This window comes from Crocuta crocuta, unplaced genomic scaffold (genome assembly GCF_008692635.1).
Source record: "Crocuta crocuta isolate KB4526 unplaced genomic scaffold, BGI_CrCroc_1.0 scaffold163, whole genome shotgun sequence".
NCBI classification, from domain to species: domain Eukaryota; kingdom Metazoa; phylum Chordata; class Mammalia; order Carnivora; family Hyaenidae; genus Crocuta; species Crocuta crocuta.
The window spans coordinates 1,767,226-1,782,322 of NW_027529533.1; the positions used below are offsets into that span (position 1 = coordinate 1,767,226).

The 15,097-nt window shown below is 34.5% G+C and overlaps 1 protein-coding gene across 1 annotated transcript in view; it reads left to right on the forward strand.

Annotated features, from left to right (window-relative positions):
* The window catches only part of MAP4K5 (mitogen-activated protein kinase kinase kinase kinase 5), a 110,592-nt gene that overhangs the window by 19,410 nt on the left and 76,085 nt on the right, over positions 1–15,097 (forward strand). Inside the window, exon 2 of the mRNA XM_077761261.1 lies at positions 4,704–4,761. Within this exon, the coding sequence (XP_077617387.1) occupies positions 4,704–4,761 (58 nt within the window). The remainder of the gene's footprint in view (positions 1–4,703; positions 4,762–15,097) is intronic.

Below are 15,097 nucleotides of genomic sequence, written 5' to 3' on the forward strand. Positions count from 1 at the left end.
TAGTTTCACCACCCCAAACCCCCCCCCCCGTGCTTTACCTGTTCCTCACTCTCTACTCAGACCCCTGTCAACCATTGTTCTTTTTACTTTCTAGTTTTATCTTGACATTGATCCCATTTATTATTAGTATATCCTTTCCAGAATGTCATGTAGTTGGAATCATATAATATTAGACTGGCTTCTTTCACCTAGCATTTAAGGTTCATATCTTTTCATGGCTTGATGGCTCATTTTTTTAATCACTAAATGATATTCCACTGTATGAATGTATCACAGTTTGTTTATTATTATCCGTTGAAGGACATCTAAATTGCTTCCAGTTTTGGCAATTATGAATAAAACCTGCTGTAAATATTTTGTACAGATTTTTGTGTGGATTCAGTTAAGTTATTTAACTTAATTGAGTAAATGTCACAAGTGGGGATTGCTGGATCATATGGAAAGACTATGTTTAGCTTTGTAAGAAACTACTAAACTGTCGGTATACGTGTTCTTGAGAATCAACCTAATTAAAAGTCTGGAAGGATATACTATAAACTATTAACAGTAGTTTACATCAGGGGGATGATATGGGGAGGAGAGGGACTGTCATTTTATAATTGACTTTTTAAAAGAAAATATTATTTTGGAGTACTTTTTTACAAATAAAAATTTTCTTCAAAATATTTAAGGCATCACAATAAAAATTGAAAATGAATCAACATAAATAAAAGAAGACCTTTTAAAGTAGTATATTGTCAGTTTCCTAGCACTGTCTAGTTGTGGAGGATTTTAATATTTTATTCTTATTTTTTAAGCAAAGAGAGGAATTATCTTTCTACAGTCATAATTGTCCATTCAGCAAATTTATGGAGCATCTGCCTGTGGCACAGTTCTTTATAGAATCATTCCCAGAGCTAAGAAGAGAGCATAACTTCATCTAGCCTTGGGATACCAGGCAAGACTTCCTAGAGGAGGTGATATATAAATTGCTTGATGAAGGAGAAATCTGAATTAATTAGGCTAATGTGGAGAAATGCAGGAGAAAGAGAATGTACCAAGATGATGACAGTGTTTTGAAGTCAGAGACCAAGTCATTTGCTACTGGTTAATCTGATTAAAATCAGAATTAATTGTTTCACACTCTCAGAGAAGCATATTAGATCTCTTCATGCTATTGGCGCTTGTTTGATAGTCTGTAGTTGGGAAGTATGGGCTCATATTTTCTTTTGATTTCTAGTGGCTGGCAGAGGGCATTGCCGTAATGCCTGTTTACTTTGGAAAACTGGAGTAATGAATACCATGACAGTGTTTTGTTGCTGGAGATGTGTCAGCATCTATCACTGTCACATGAGTTAAACATTTCATTCCTTACCTGAATTTTAGAACTTTGAATGGTTTAACTGTTAATGTTTGTGTGTATACATATATGTTACTTTTTTGTGCCATCTATTGTCTCTTATACTTAAATCTTTTTTTCCACTATGTAAACTTTCACTTATGTCCATAGATTTTTTTGTTTTTGTTTTCTATAGGATTCCAGTGAAATTTTAAAAATTATCACTTAGAGAGATGGGAAGAGAGGGAAAACCAGGAAATGTATCAACATGCAGGGATGAAATTGGATTATGTTTGCTAGATTATATATAATACAGGAGCCTTAAAAGAAGAATTTGTTGGGTCTTCTCCATTAATATTTTTCCCAATCCTGTAAGATGGCTTTTAACTATTGTGGGAGGGTTTTTCCAGATTCTTTCTTTTTTTTTTTTTCCTGAGAGAGAGAGAGAGACAGCATGAGCAGGGGAAGGTCAGAGAGAGAGGGAGACACAGAATCTGAAACAGACTTCAGGCTCTGAGCTGTCTGTCAGCACAGAGCCCAACGCGGGGCTCAAACCCATGAACTGTGAGATCATGACCTGAGCTGAAGTAGGACGCTTAACCGACTGAGCCACACAGGCGCCCACCCCCCCCCAGATTATTTAAAATAACTAATATTTTTCCTTGGATCAAATTCAACTCTCAAATTATTTAAGACTTTATGTAAGAGTTCTTAATTTCTTCTATTGAAAACTATCATTGGAAATAATGTAAAATATGATTCATATATTACTTTATTTTCAAAAGTCACCCCCGAAGTCTATTAAATATTATGAAATTAATACTTTCCTCTGGTACCTGTTGCACTTAAAAAAGGAAAATAATTCTCATCTGTTGAAAGAAGCAGTGAAACCATGACATCACAATACAGCTACTGGGTCCTAACTACTTCTCTTGCCCCTGGCCAGCAGGGATAGCCTTGGGCAAGTCTCCTAACTTTACTGAGCTGTGTCTTTGTGTTTAAATAAATAGAATTAAGTAGTGAATATGAGAGTTCCTCCAAACCATAAAGCAATTACAAATATAATTTGCATCATTATCATGGAATTTGTCTTCTAATACAAATTTTATAATTCACTGAACAAGATTCCCAAGAGATCAATTATCACTACTTATTTTATAACTTCTAGCTGTGTTTTCCATACTGGAATCTCCCTGGCATGTGAGAAGTTGAGCAGTGGACAGCCTAAATCTATATGCACATAATTTTCTGTACCCCATGGGAGGACTGAAATGCTGAAAGATCTTAGGAACTGGGACAAGACCTGACGCTAACAGACAATTCTTTTGTTCAAGGGCAAGAAAGAGGAGAGGGTAGTTATGTTGTGAGGCTTTGACTGACCTGTCCCCATTTCTCTAAATGTGTTTGTGTTTGGGGGAGGGATAAATTATATGGATGGAGTTGAAATGTCTGTTCTCTCTTCCCCAAACCTCTCCTTCCACTATTTACCATGATAGATGAGGAAAATAAGAATTTCTCACCATGAAATATTTGATACTTCTGCTGTAGAAAATCCTTTTTTTCTTCTTCCTTTCTGTTTGTGATTTTCCTTCTGTTCCCCTCTCCCCCATTGTATTATTTTTCTCATCTTCTGTATGTCATATCTAAAAATATTCCTTTGAAAGCTGTCTTCCCTACATTCTTGGTCATTCTTCTCTTCCTTTCCCTTTTTTCCTCTTTCCTCTTATAACATGACTTATTTAATCAGCAAATTGGTATAATTTTATGTTCCTATTTTATGATATGCCCCTTATTTTTAATGCTAAGTATGAAAATTTACATTTGAACCTAATATTCAAATGTAATATTATAGTAATATTACATTTTAGTAATATAGTAAATAAAAGATGTCATAAATTATTAAAGTTCATTTTTACATATGGTATGCCAGAGGGTGTAGTGAAAATGAGCACTCATCTTCACAGTGACAGCATGATGGTACAGTGGTTTTGGACTATTTTGGCAGTATGTGTTGATGACCTTAAATGTTTATATTTATACCCTTAGACCTAGTTAATTTCAAACCCTAGAATCCATTTGAAAAAAATAATCTTAAATAATGAAAAGACTACCTATAGCATTCTTAATGTTTAGCAATAAGGGATAATGATTATATGGACTCTTATGTAGCCATTTAAAATTATGTATAGCATGGAGAAAGTACATATTTTTAAAACAATAAAAATTTGTACCTATAGAACTTGACAGATAAAGATTTCACATCCAACGTTGAGAGTGTGAATGCACACAGTTTTGTTGAAAAGCACTATATTTAACAATTTAACAAGCAATGTATTCATTTAAATCCACATACCTTTTGATCTAACAATTATACTATAGGTTGCCTTAATGATAAACTCTAATACATGCTAAAATATTTGCAGTTATAATCACTGCAGCACTAATTATAATAAGTCTGGCATGGCTTTTTGTTAAGTAGTGAACGGTTTCTTTTCTAGCAGTTTATCTAAAAGAAATAATCAAGGCTGTGAATAGATACAAAGCTAAGATATACTTATCTCTCTAGTTATAACTACAGAGTAATGTTAAAATTTTCCATGTTCAGATGGAGATTAGTGAAATACAGTCTATATCCCATCAGTAGAAAATTATGCAGTATTACAAATCACATAGAAAACTGTGATGGCATCATCTTCTACAGCACATACACATGCTCCTACACAGGCAAAAAAGGAAACACATGCTCTGTATGTTAACTTTTTTCCTCTGAGTAGTAAGATACAGATGATTTATTTTTCTAAATTTTCCCGTAATGATCTGTTATTGTTATAAAATATGTAAAAACCAGGAGTATTTTTTTAATTAAGAAAAATATTACCTCTTAGTATAAAGAAAAGACAGTAGCCATTTTTGGGGCACCTGGGTGGCTCATTCGGGTAAGCATCCGACTCTTGGTTTCCGCCCAGGTCATGATCTCACGGTTCGTGACCTTGAGCTCCACATCAGACTCCACGCTAACAGCATGGAGCCTACTTGGGATTGTCTCTTTCTCTTTCTCTCTGCCCCTCCCCAGTTCATGCATGTACATGCTCTTTTTCTCTCTCAAAACAAATAAATAAAACTTAAAAAAAAGAAAAGACAATAGCCATTTTTGAGTGGTGGGACTAAAGGTAACTGTGTGTGTGTGTGTGTGTGTGTGTGTGTGTGTGTGTGTGTCTTTTCCATATTTTTCTTTAAATGGGAAAATGAATATACTTATTTTATTGGAAATAAAGATTTTAGTTTTAGTTCTGTTAAAAGCATGGTTGATAAGCAACTAGTTAATATAGTATCACATACTTTGATATAATTGACAAACTTAAAAACATTTTTGTTTTTATTTTAGGCTAGAAATATTCATACAGGAGAGTTGGCTGCTGTAAAAATTATCAAATTGGAGCCTGGTATGTATTAAAACTCTTAAGATAATTTTTGAGCACTTTTCTAGTGTAGTTCATAAATAAATATAAAAGGCATTTTCTGTATTTTTTTCCTTATATTCCTTCTTCCAAGAATGAAATCTTTATATGTTGTCAGGACAGCAGAATATCTCCAATATGGTTATATTAAATTCCTTTGGAGGTTGTTAGCTAAAGATGAATTTGATGTGATAGTTTTGTTGCGAAATAAAATTTGAAAAGTATACATTCAAAAATTGGAGGACATATTGACATTGTTAAAGTAATTTTTTGAGGTTGTAGTGAAATATTTGAATTTCAGTTTTAGCTCTTATGAGAATTAAATTTAAAAAGTATTCGTTGATGGGGTGAGATATTTGGCAATATTTAGGATGATGGTATTTTATTTGTCAGCTGTACCCAGCTGGTTGATTTAGGTTTAATAATTCTGGTGTTAACATAATCCTTTTCTTTTCTTTTTTCTTTTTTCAACATTTCTGTGTATCAGAAGGCTGTTTGCTTTAGAACATACTGTATAGAGGTGCCTGGCTGGCTTAGTTGGTAGAGTTGGTGACTCTTGATCTCAGAGTTGTCAGTTCAAGCCCCACATTGGGTGTAGAAATTAACTTAAAAATTTTAAAAACAAAAAACAGGCTGAGTAATTTGCTTTGAAAACAAAACAGCTTTGTAAAACCTGAAATAATTTTATTTTGATAACCTAAGAGTTTCTAATGAGAGCAGTAGTATTTTTTTTTTAAGTTTATTTATTTATTTTGAGAGAGACAGAGATAGCATGAGCAGGATAAGAGCAGAGAGAGAGAGTGGGAGAGAGAGAATCCCAAGCAGGCTTTGCAGTGACAGTCCAATAGGGAGCTTGAACTCACAAAACCACAAGATCATGACCTGAGCTGAAACCGAGAGTCGGACGCTTAACTGGCTGAGCCACCCAGGCACCCCTCCAGTTTTTTTTTTATTGTGGTAAAATACATATAACAGAAAATGTAACATCAAAACCATTTTTAAGTGTACATTTCAGTGGTATAAAAAACATTCATAATGTTGTGCTTCCATCACCACCATCCATCTTCAGGACTTTCTTCATCTTGTAAAACTTAAACTTTATACCCATTATATAACAACTTCCCATTCACCTCCTCCTCCTCGCCTCTGGCAACTGCCATTTTACTTTTTGTCTCTATGATTTTCACTATTCCAAATACTTCATGTAAGTGGAATCATATAGTATTGGTCTCTTTGTGACTGTCTTATTTCACTTACTATAGTGTCAAGACTCAGGACTCATATGTCTAAATTTCCTTCCTTTTCAAGACTAAACATTTCCATTGAATGTATATACCACGTTTTACTTTTCCATTCATCTATTGAATACTTGGGTTGTTTCCCATTTTAGCTATTCTGAGTAATGCTGCTGTATGAACATGAGCATATAAATATTTCTTTCATACATGCTTTTATTCTTTTGAGTGTATACCCAGAAGTTGAATTGCTAGATAATATGGTATTTCTATTTTTAATTTTTTGAGGGACCACTATGCTGTTTTCTGCAGTGGACGTACAATTTTGTATTGTACCAACAATGTTCAAGTGTTCCAATTTCTCTACATCCTTATCAACACTTGTCATTTTTCTGTTTTGTTTTGTTTGGTATAGCAGCCATTCAAATGGGTTTAGGAGGTATCTCATTGTAGCTTTTGTTTGCATTTCTGTAGTGATTGGTGATGTTGAACATCTTTTCATGTGCTTATTTGTACATTGTTTTTGGAGAAATGTCTATTTAAGTCCTTTGCTCATTTTTGAATTGGGTTGTCTCTTTGTTGTTGAGCTTTTGGAGTTCTTTGTATGATCTGGATATTAACCTCATATCAGATAAGTGATATGCAAATGTTTTCTCCCATTCTGTGGACTGCCTTTTCACTGTGTTGATAGTGTCTTTTGGTACATAAAATTTTTAAATTTTTGTGAAGTCCAGTTTGTCTATTTTTTCTTTTATTGTCTATACCTTTGGTATCATACCCAAGTAATCATTGCCAAACGTAGTGTCAGTAAGCTTTGCTTTATCTTTTATTCTAAGAGCTTTATAGTTTTAAATCTTACTAAGTCTTTGATCATCTTGAGTTAATTTTGGTATATGGTATTGGGTAAGGGTTCAGATTTGTTTTTTTGCTTGTGGATATCCATTTTCCTGGAACCATTTGTTGAAAAGATTGCCCTTTCCCCACTGAATGGTCTTAGCAACCTTGTCAAACATCTTTTTGGTTGAAGGTCAAAAAATCTTTGATCATATGTGCGAGGACTGACTTCTGGATCATATGTGCGAGGACTTACTTATTATTCTATTCTGTTGGTCCATATGTCTATCTTTATGCCAGTATCACAGTATTTTGAATATCGTAGCTTTGTAGTAAGTTTTGAAATCAGGAAGTGTGAATCATCCAATTTTGATCTTTTCCAAGATTATTTTGGCTATCTGGGATCCCTTGAGATTTCATATAAATTTTAGGATATGTTTTTCTAACTCTACAAAAAATGAAGAGTAGTAATTTTTGACCAAGTAGGTGAATATCTCTTCATTAACTTAAACATGTAGAATAATTGTGTGACTGTAATTATGTCAGTTTCTTAATTTGAGCATATAAAATGGTTCTGCATTTCAGATACAATATTTTGATCAAGTGTACAATTCATTAGAGAGATATTACTGAGAGTAGCATATGCTGCAAGACTTTAAAAATAAGCTTTCAAATAAGGCACAATATCCATTGTTCCCTCCTGGGTATTAGAAATTGTCGTAATATTCTTTTAGAGTTCTGCTACTAAGTTTTATCTAATAAGTAATAAATGCTTTCCAATGATGTCACTGACACAAATAGAAGAGAATATAACAGAACTAGCCAAGTATTTGCCTCTTATGGAGGAGTCACTTGAAGAAATATTCAAGTTATGTTCAAGGGACAGTGATAGTCCAAATAATGAATGAGTTGGGTTCTTTGAGGAAATCAAGATGTTCATTCCTTCTCTGCCCTCAGTGATGGCTTGTGTTAGCACAGTTTACTTGAGTTGAGAATATAGCTTACTTCTGACTATAGTTCATATAATGAATTAATGAATATGTTTTTTAAAATGCTACTATACTTTTCAATAAGCCATAAGAAAGAAACATATATCATCATATGATGTTATTTAACACACAGGGATTAACTGTTGGAACCATGAATTAATGAAAGGTAGGAATTTCTCATTCCCTTGAAAAGCTGCTGACCTTATGTCAGAGTTCATTCGTATGTAAGATTGACTTGGCCATTTTCATTTTGTTATTTGCCTATACTTATTTTTTTGCTGAATCCTACCAAATTGTATTTTATTACTGATTTTTAGATGCCATATGCACTTTGAGAATAATGACTCTTCATGTGTTTTTCAAGTTTTTCAAGTTTTCTCCAGTTTGTCTTCTCTCTTCACACTCTCCTTGTGATACTTTTCTTTTCTGTGTGGAAGTAGTTTTTTTCCTCCTAGATAAATTTGTCCGTCCTCCTTTCTCTAGTCTCCTCTTCTTCAGTAGGCCTTTTCTACCAGACAGTTCTAAAACAACTTAACTTTAATTTCCTTTAGTTTTTTCCTTTCTTTTCTTCTGTTTATATATTTGCTCCATCAGGAACAATTTTGTTCTAAGGGGTGAAGGAGATCTCTAGCTAGGTTTGTTCTTTTTCAAGTGGCTGGACAGTTTCCCAACACTGTTTATTACAGAGTCTTGTCCTTTATTTGAATGTTCGAAATGCTTTGATTGTCATAAACTGAATTTCCAAGTAACCATGGGTTTTGTTTTCTGTTCCAGTGATCGTTTTTCCCTCCTGTTCTTTGTTCACTACTACCCTGTTTTTGGTAGCTCTTGCTTTTCACTGCATTTTAAATCTTCATTGCTTTTATTTTTCAGTTATTTCCTTTCTGTTTTCATAATATTTTTTCAGGAGACATTAAATCATTTCTATCGAAGAGAAAAATGCTTGTGAGGTTAATTTAGCATTTAATTTGGCATTTTGACAAAAGGAAGAATGTTTCATATTCAAGTCTTCAGGAAGGTAGTATAACTTGATACATAATTCATATTTATGAGATTTCTTACTGTTATGAAGGGTATTTTCCCCCACTTATGCTTTCTAGTTAGTTACTATTGATAATTTATGCAAGTCATTGATTTTACTGGGTTTATTTGTTTTGTTTCTGGCAGATAGTTTTTCATAATTTTTTGTGATAAGATTGTTATTTTTATGAGCAAAACAGAGAACTCTAGATGCTGGCGAGGATGTGGAGAAACGGGCACCCTCCTACACTGTTGGTGGGAATGTAAACTGGTGCAGCCCCTCTGGAAAACAGTGTGGAGGTTCCTCAGGAAACTAACAATAGAACTCCCCTATGACCCAGCAATAGCACTGCTAGGAATTTACCCAAGGGATACAGAAANATTTTAAAATAAACTTTTTATAAAAAAAAAAAAAAGAATTTTATTTTTAGTGCTCTTTAATGCCCTTTTTTTTTTTTTTGCTTTATCTTTGTCAAACGTTGAGCTTGCCAATTTCCCTTTTTGTTTATATTTGTGCGGCATATAACATATGGGTAGAGCTGCTATACTTGGGCCTGTCACTTTATTTTAATCCTTTCTGAAACATTATTGGTTTTTAGATGTTTCTCTTAATTATATTTGAGTTTTATTTTATAAACCCAATCTAAATCTTTCTCCTTTTAATAGATGAGTGTATCACTATATTATTGTTCATTGAGTTGTTTGGTCTTCTGTTGTGGTTTTTGTTTTTTAATGTTTTTTGAAGCTTTTAAAATATTATGGCTAGAGGTTTCCTTTATTTTACTGCTGATAATTTGAAGGATACAGAGTCTAGTTTTTTGTTGTTGTTGTTGTTGTCTTTACAAATAGTTTATTGTCAAATTAGTTTCCACATCAGAGTCTAGTTTTAATAGAGGATGACTAGGGCACCTGGGTGGTTCAGTTGGTTAATCATATGACTTGGCTCAGATCATGATCACACAGTTCCTGAATTTGATCCATCCCCACCCCTTTAGGGCTCTGTACTGACAGTTCAGGGCCTGGAGAGTGTTTAGGGTTCTGTGTCTCCCTCTCTTTCTCTGCCCCTCCCCCCACTAGCACTCTGCCTGTCTCTCTCTCTCTCTCAAAAATAAATTAATATTTAAAAAAAAAACCTCTTTAACAGAGAATGGCTTCTAAGACTTTGAATAACATGCTTAAGTGTGTGTTTTTGGTTTATTAAGAACTGAAAGTCGTTGACTTCAAGGTTTAAAGATGTTGAATTTTACATATTTACATCCCCCTGCCTCTTCATCTCCTGATTTTCAGACATTTTTGGTTTATTTAGAGTTTTTAGCCTGAGAATTTTTTTATTATACTGGAGCATGAGTGTGCATTAGTCTGCATATCTTTTAAGAATTATAACATACCAACTATTTGGACTTAAGTTTTATATTAAAGTGGATTCAGTGCCTGCTGTATGTTTCAGTGGATTCAGCACTCACTATTGGTCTTTTTATGCTATGTACTTGTGATTCTGATTGGTTTATATTGTACCAGATATTAATAGAATGGATCATATCATCACATACATTTTTCTTTACATATTAGGGATAGTATAATTTGAATTCACAAATTGATTGTTCACCCCAAATGTGTTCTTCCCTCAGTCTTTCCCATTTTTAAGAAAAAATTTTTAATGTTTTATTTATTTCTGAGAGTGAGAGAGAGACAGCGTGAGCAGGGGAGGGACAGAGAGAAAGGGAGACACAGAATGTGAAGCAGGCTCCAGGCTCTGAGCTAGCTGTCAGCACAGAGCCTGACACGGGGCTCGAACCCACAAACCCTGAGATCATGATCTGAGCTGAAGTCGGACGCTTAACCGAGACACCCAGGTGCCCCAGTCTTTCCCATTTTGATGAGCTGTTAGCCAAGCCAAAGATCTAGGCATTGTCCTTGATTTCTCTCTTTTATTTGTATTCCATTCAGTCTGTTATCAGGTTTCTTCAACTCTACCTCTAAAACATATCCTACATCTGTCTTCTCTTTATCACCTTCTCTACCCTTCTGATCTCCCTGTTTCCTCTCCCACACCTCCCATCTCCCACCATCTATCTAGTTTCCACAAGGCCACCAGAGTGGCCATTTAAACACATATCAGATCATAGTACTCTCCTGCTTAAAACCTCTCTGAAGCTTTCAAATCCACTTAGAATAATAATATCCATACCTAGAATAATATTCATGTTTTTAACATTGCTCATAAAACCCTATATGATTTGCCCTGTCTACTCTGAGCTCATCATGTATCTTTTTCCCTTCTCTACTCTGCTTCCATTTTCTTTTTATTTAAACAGCCCAAGATTAAACTAGCCCTTCATTCTACCTGAAGTACTATGTTTCATGATCTTTTGAGGAGAAGGCTTCTGGTCATTCAAATCCCAGCTTAAAAGTCATGTCCTCAGAGAGACTCATTTCTGACTACCTAATTTAAAGGTAGCCCTTGTTATTTTAGTTCTCTGCATAGGACATGTGAGTGCCTGATGCTTTCCATATATATATTTGGATAGTAAATATAAATAAATATGTAGTATCTCTTGATTATTTTATTTCAGCACTGAAAAGTATAATACAGCACACAGTAGGCACTTAGTAAATAGTCTTTGTACAAATGAATATTATAAATGTCTTTCTTTTGCCTTTGATTAAGAATGACCAGTTGACTAGACTGGTCAGAGTTGTCTGATACAATTTGAGCTTGCTATAGCAAGAAAGTCTAAGCTGTGCCAATGTTCTCCATGAGACCAACTGTTATGTAGCCTTACNCATTTGTATTACACATTCTTCTTCCACCGTCAAAAATCTATAGATATTTCCTCTGTGTATGTTAGGGAAAACTGTAAGGCCATCTTGGTCTTTTATAAAAAATGTTTTTATGGGGACGCCTGCGTGGCTCAGTTGGTTAAGCATCTGGCTTCAGCTCAGGTCATGATCTCAGAGTTCGTGAGTTCGAACCCCTCACCTGGCTCTGTGCTGACAGCTCAGAGCCTGGAGCCTGTTTTAGATTCTGTCTCCCTCTCTCTGCCCCTCCCTGCTTGTACTCTGTCACCCTGTCTCTCTCTGTCTCCCCTCAAAAATAAACATAAAAAAATCGAAAGAACTATTAAAAAATGTTTTTATATTGACTATAGATTGTATATCCTTTTTTTTTTCCCTCAAGCTTTTTTAGTAAAGCCGAAGTAGACGATGTCTTTCACAGTTTTGGAACAGACTTAAGGGAATGATTAGGTAAAAAATATGATCGTATGCTAATGAATTTTCCCAACACTCAGTTCAGATACTTCAAATAATTCTGGAGACCGCTGTAATTCAGAAATGAATTCTTCAATGAGCAACTTTTTAAAAAATTGCACTAAAGTCAGTATAATACAAAAGTGCTTCCTTGTATTGATTTAACAGATGAGCTGGTTTAGAATTATATTTAGACATGAAAAGATAATTATTTGCCAGTATGACTTAGAAAAACTTACATCTGTCTAGTAAAACAAACAAGCCTTTTAAGTAAATGTTATCCAAGCTGTAAACTTAATAATACTTTTTGCCCCAGGTAAAAATAGATTATTGAAGTTTATACTGATTGTACAGTTCTGAATTTTATTACAGATTTACTGACTTGCCTGTCACAATTTAATTTTATAATATTATATTTAAAATTTTACTGAAACAGATTGCTTTTGCAACTGTAATACTCCTAAAAATTCTAAAGTGAAACTTAGAGTTAAAAATAAAAATAGATCACTGAAAAAAAATTTTTTTTAATTAGCCACAAAAATAGTGGAAAAAGAAAATGTCAGCTTTCCTTCCTGTGTCTCTATTTTTGTTGCCCCTTGTATACACAGGCAAATGATTATTCTTTAAGAATGATTAAATCATTTCTATATCTCATTAGAAACATATTAAATAAGGGGACCATCTTACAAATGGTGACAATCAAATAAAGTTTGACTTACTAGTGATTAATATTGAAAATAAACAATAGTGATGACACCATTTTGAGTTTTAGTTTCATTTTCCATCTCTTTCGTCAGACATAAGGACTGCCTTAGAAAAGCAGGCAGATATTATGATGATGCATGTCACCGTGTTTTCCTGTCTGTGTCTGAATTTCAGCCTTCCCTCTAACTCATTTTACAGATGCACATTTTGCTCAACAAGTCTGTAGCTAGTGGCAGCCGACAGCCAGAACAGAAGCAAGATTACTGGGAAAGCTGATCATCAGAAGAATCCTACTTTCCCTTCCCCTCATTGCCTTCTCACATCACCTTTCATTTCTGGTGAAACTAAATGATAGTATTTTAAAGTTATGCACATTATAGTTTATTAAAAACTTTGAACAACTCACTAGCAAAAACAATCCCAAACAGTCTGATTTAAAAATGGACAAAGGCTCTGAATAGCCTTTTTTCCAGAGAAGACATACAAATGGCCAGCAGACACATGAAAACATATTCAACATCACTAATCATCAGGGAAATGCAAATCAAAACCACAATGAAATATCACTTCACACCTATTAGAATTACTCTTCTCAAAAGGACATGAAATAAGTGTTGGTGAGGATATGGAGAAAAGAGAACCCTTGGGCACTTTTGATGGAAATTAAACTGGTGCAGCCACTCTGGAAAACAGTGTGGAGGTTCCTCACAGAGTTAAAACCATCATATGATACAGCAGTGCCACTTCTGGGTATTCATCCGAAGAAAATGAAGACACTAATTAAAAAAGATTTATGCACCTCCATTGTCATTACAGCAATTTTTACAGTAGCCAAGATATATTTGAAACTAGCCTGTCTGTCCATAGATGAATGGATAAAGAAGGTGTGTGTGTGTGTGTGTGTGTGTGTGTGTGTGTGTGTGTAAAGAATGAAATCTTGCCATTTGAGACAACATGGATGGACCTAGAGGGTATTGTGCTAAGTGAAATAAGTCAGGGAAAGACAAATGCCATATGATCTCACTTATAGGTGAAATCTAAATGAAAACAAAAACCAAGCTCCTAGATACAGAGAACAAATTGGTGGTTGCCAGAGATGGAGGGTAGGGGTGGGAATATGTGAAATGGGTGAAGGGAGCCAACAGGTACAAAATTCCAGTTACAAAATAAGTCAGGAAATGTAAAGTACAGCCTGGTGACTGTAGTTAGTAATACTATCTTGCATATGTGAAAGTTGCTAAGAGAGTGAATCCTAAAAGTTCGCATCACAAGAAAAAATGTTGTAATGTTGACAGACGTTAACTAGACTTATTGTGGTGATCAATTTACAATATATACAAATAACAAATCATTATGGTGTACATCTAAAACTAATATAATGTATGTCAGTTATACCTCAATTAAAAACAAAGCAAAATTGTGAGTCTTACTTATAAGGATGGGATTTAATAAAATCATTACCCAGGGTGATTAATGCATCATAATGTTGTTTATGTGCTTGTTTTTTAAAATGCTGAATTGGAAATGTTCATGAAACAATTCAGTATTTTATTTTATTTTATTTTAATTTTTTTAAATAGTTTATTTTTGAGACAGAGACAGAGCATGAGTGGGGGAGGGGCAGAGAGAGAGAGGGTGACACAGAATCTGAAACAGGCTTCAGGCTCTGAGCTGTCAGCACAGAGCCCGACGTGGGGCTCGAACCCATGAATAGTGAGATCTGACCTGAGCCGAAGTCAGACACTCAACCCACTGAGCCACACAGGCGCCCCAACAATTCAGTATTTTAAAATAAAATAACAAATGTATTTCATTAATTTCGGCAGTTTTCAGAATGAATAGGAATCTTTATTCTTTTTTATGTTTATTTTTGAGAGAGACCGAGTGTGAGCAGGGAGGGGCAGAGAGAGAGGAAGACCCAAAATCCAAAGCTGGCTCCAGCACAGAGCTGTCAGCACAGAGCCCGATGTGGGACTTGAACTCAAACCATGAGATCATGACTGAGCCAAATGAAGATGCTTAGCCAGCTGTTGAGTCACCCAGATGCCCCGGAATCTTTATTTCTGAATTAGTGTTTGAAACTTTACTCAATTGTGTTTTTATAATACTTCATCTTGTTTCCTGGATGTATAAGCAGAGCAAGTAAATTTTTAAAAAGCCAAAAAGTATATAAAAATTTAAACAACCGTTTTAGTTTGCCTTGTTAATGTTCTTGAAAGAAGTCTCAAAGTAGGAGCTTTGGCCAAATAGCGCAAATGTCAGCTATTCTGGTTAAGTGGTATGTTTCTG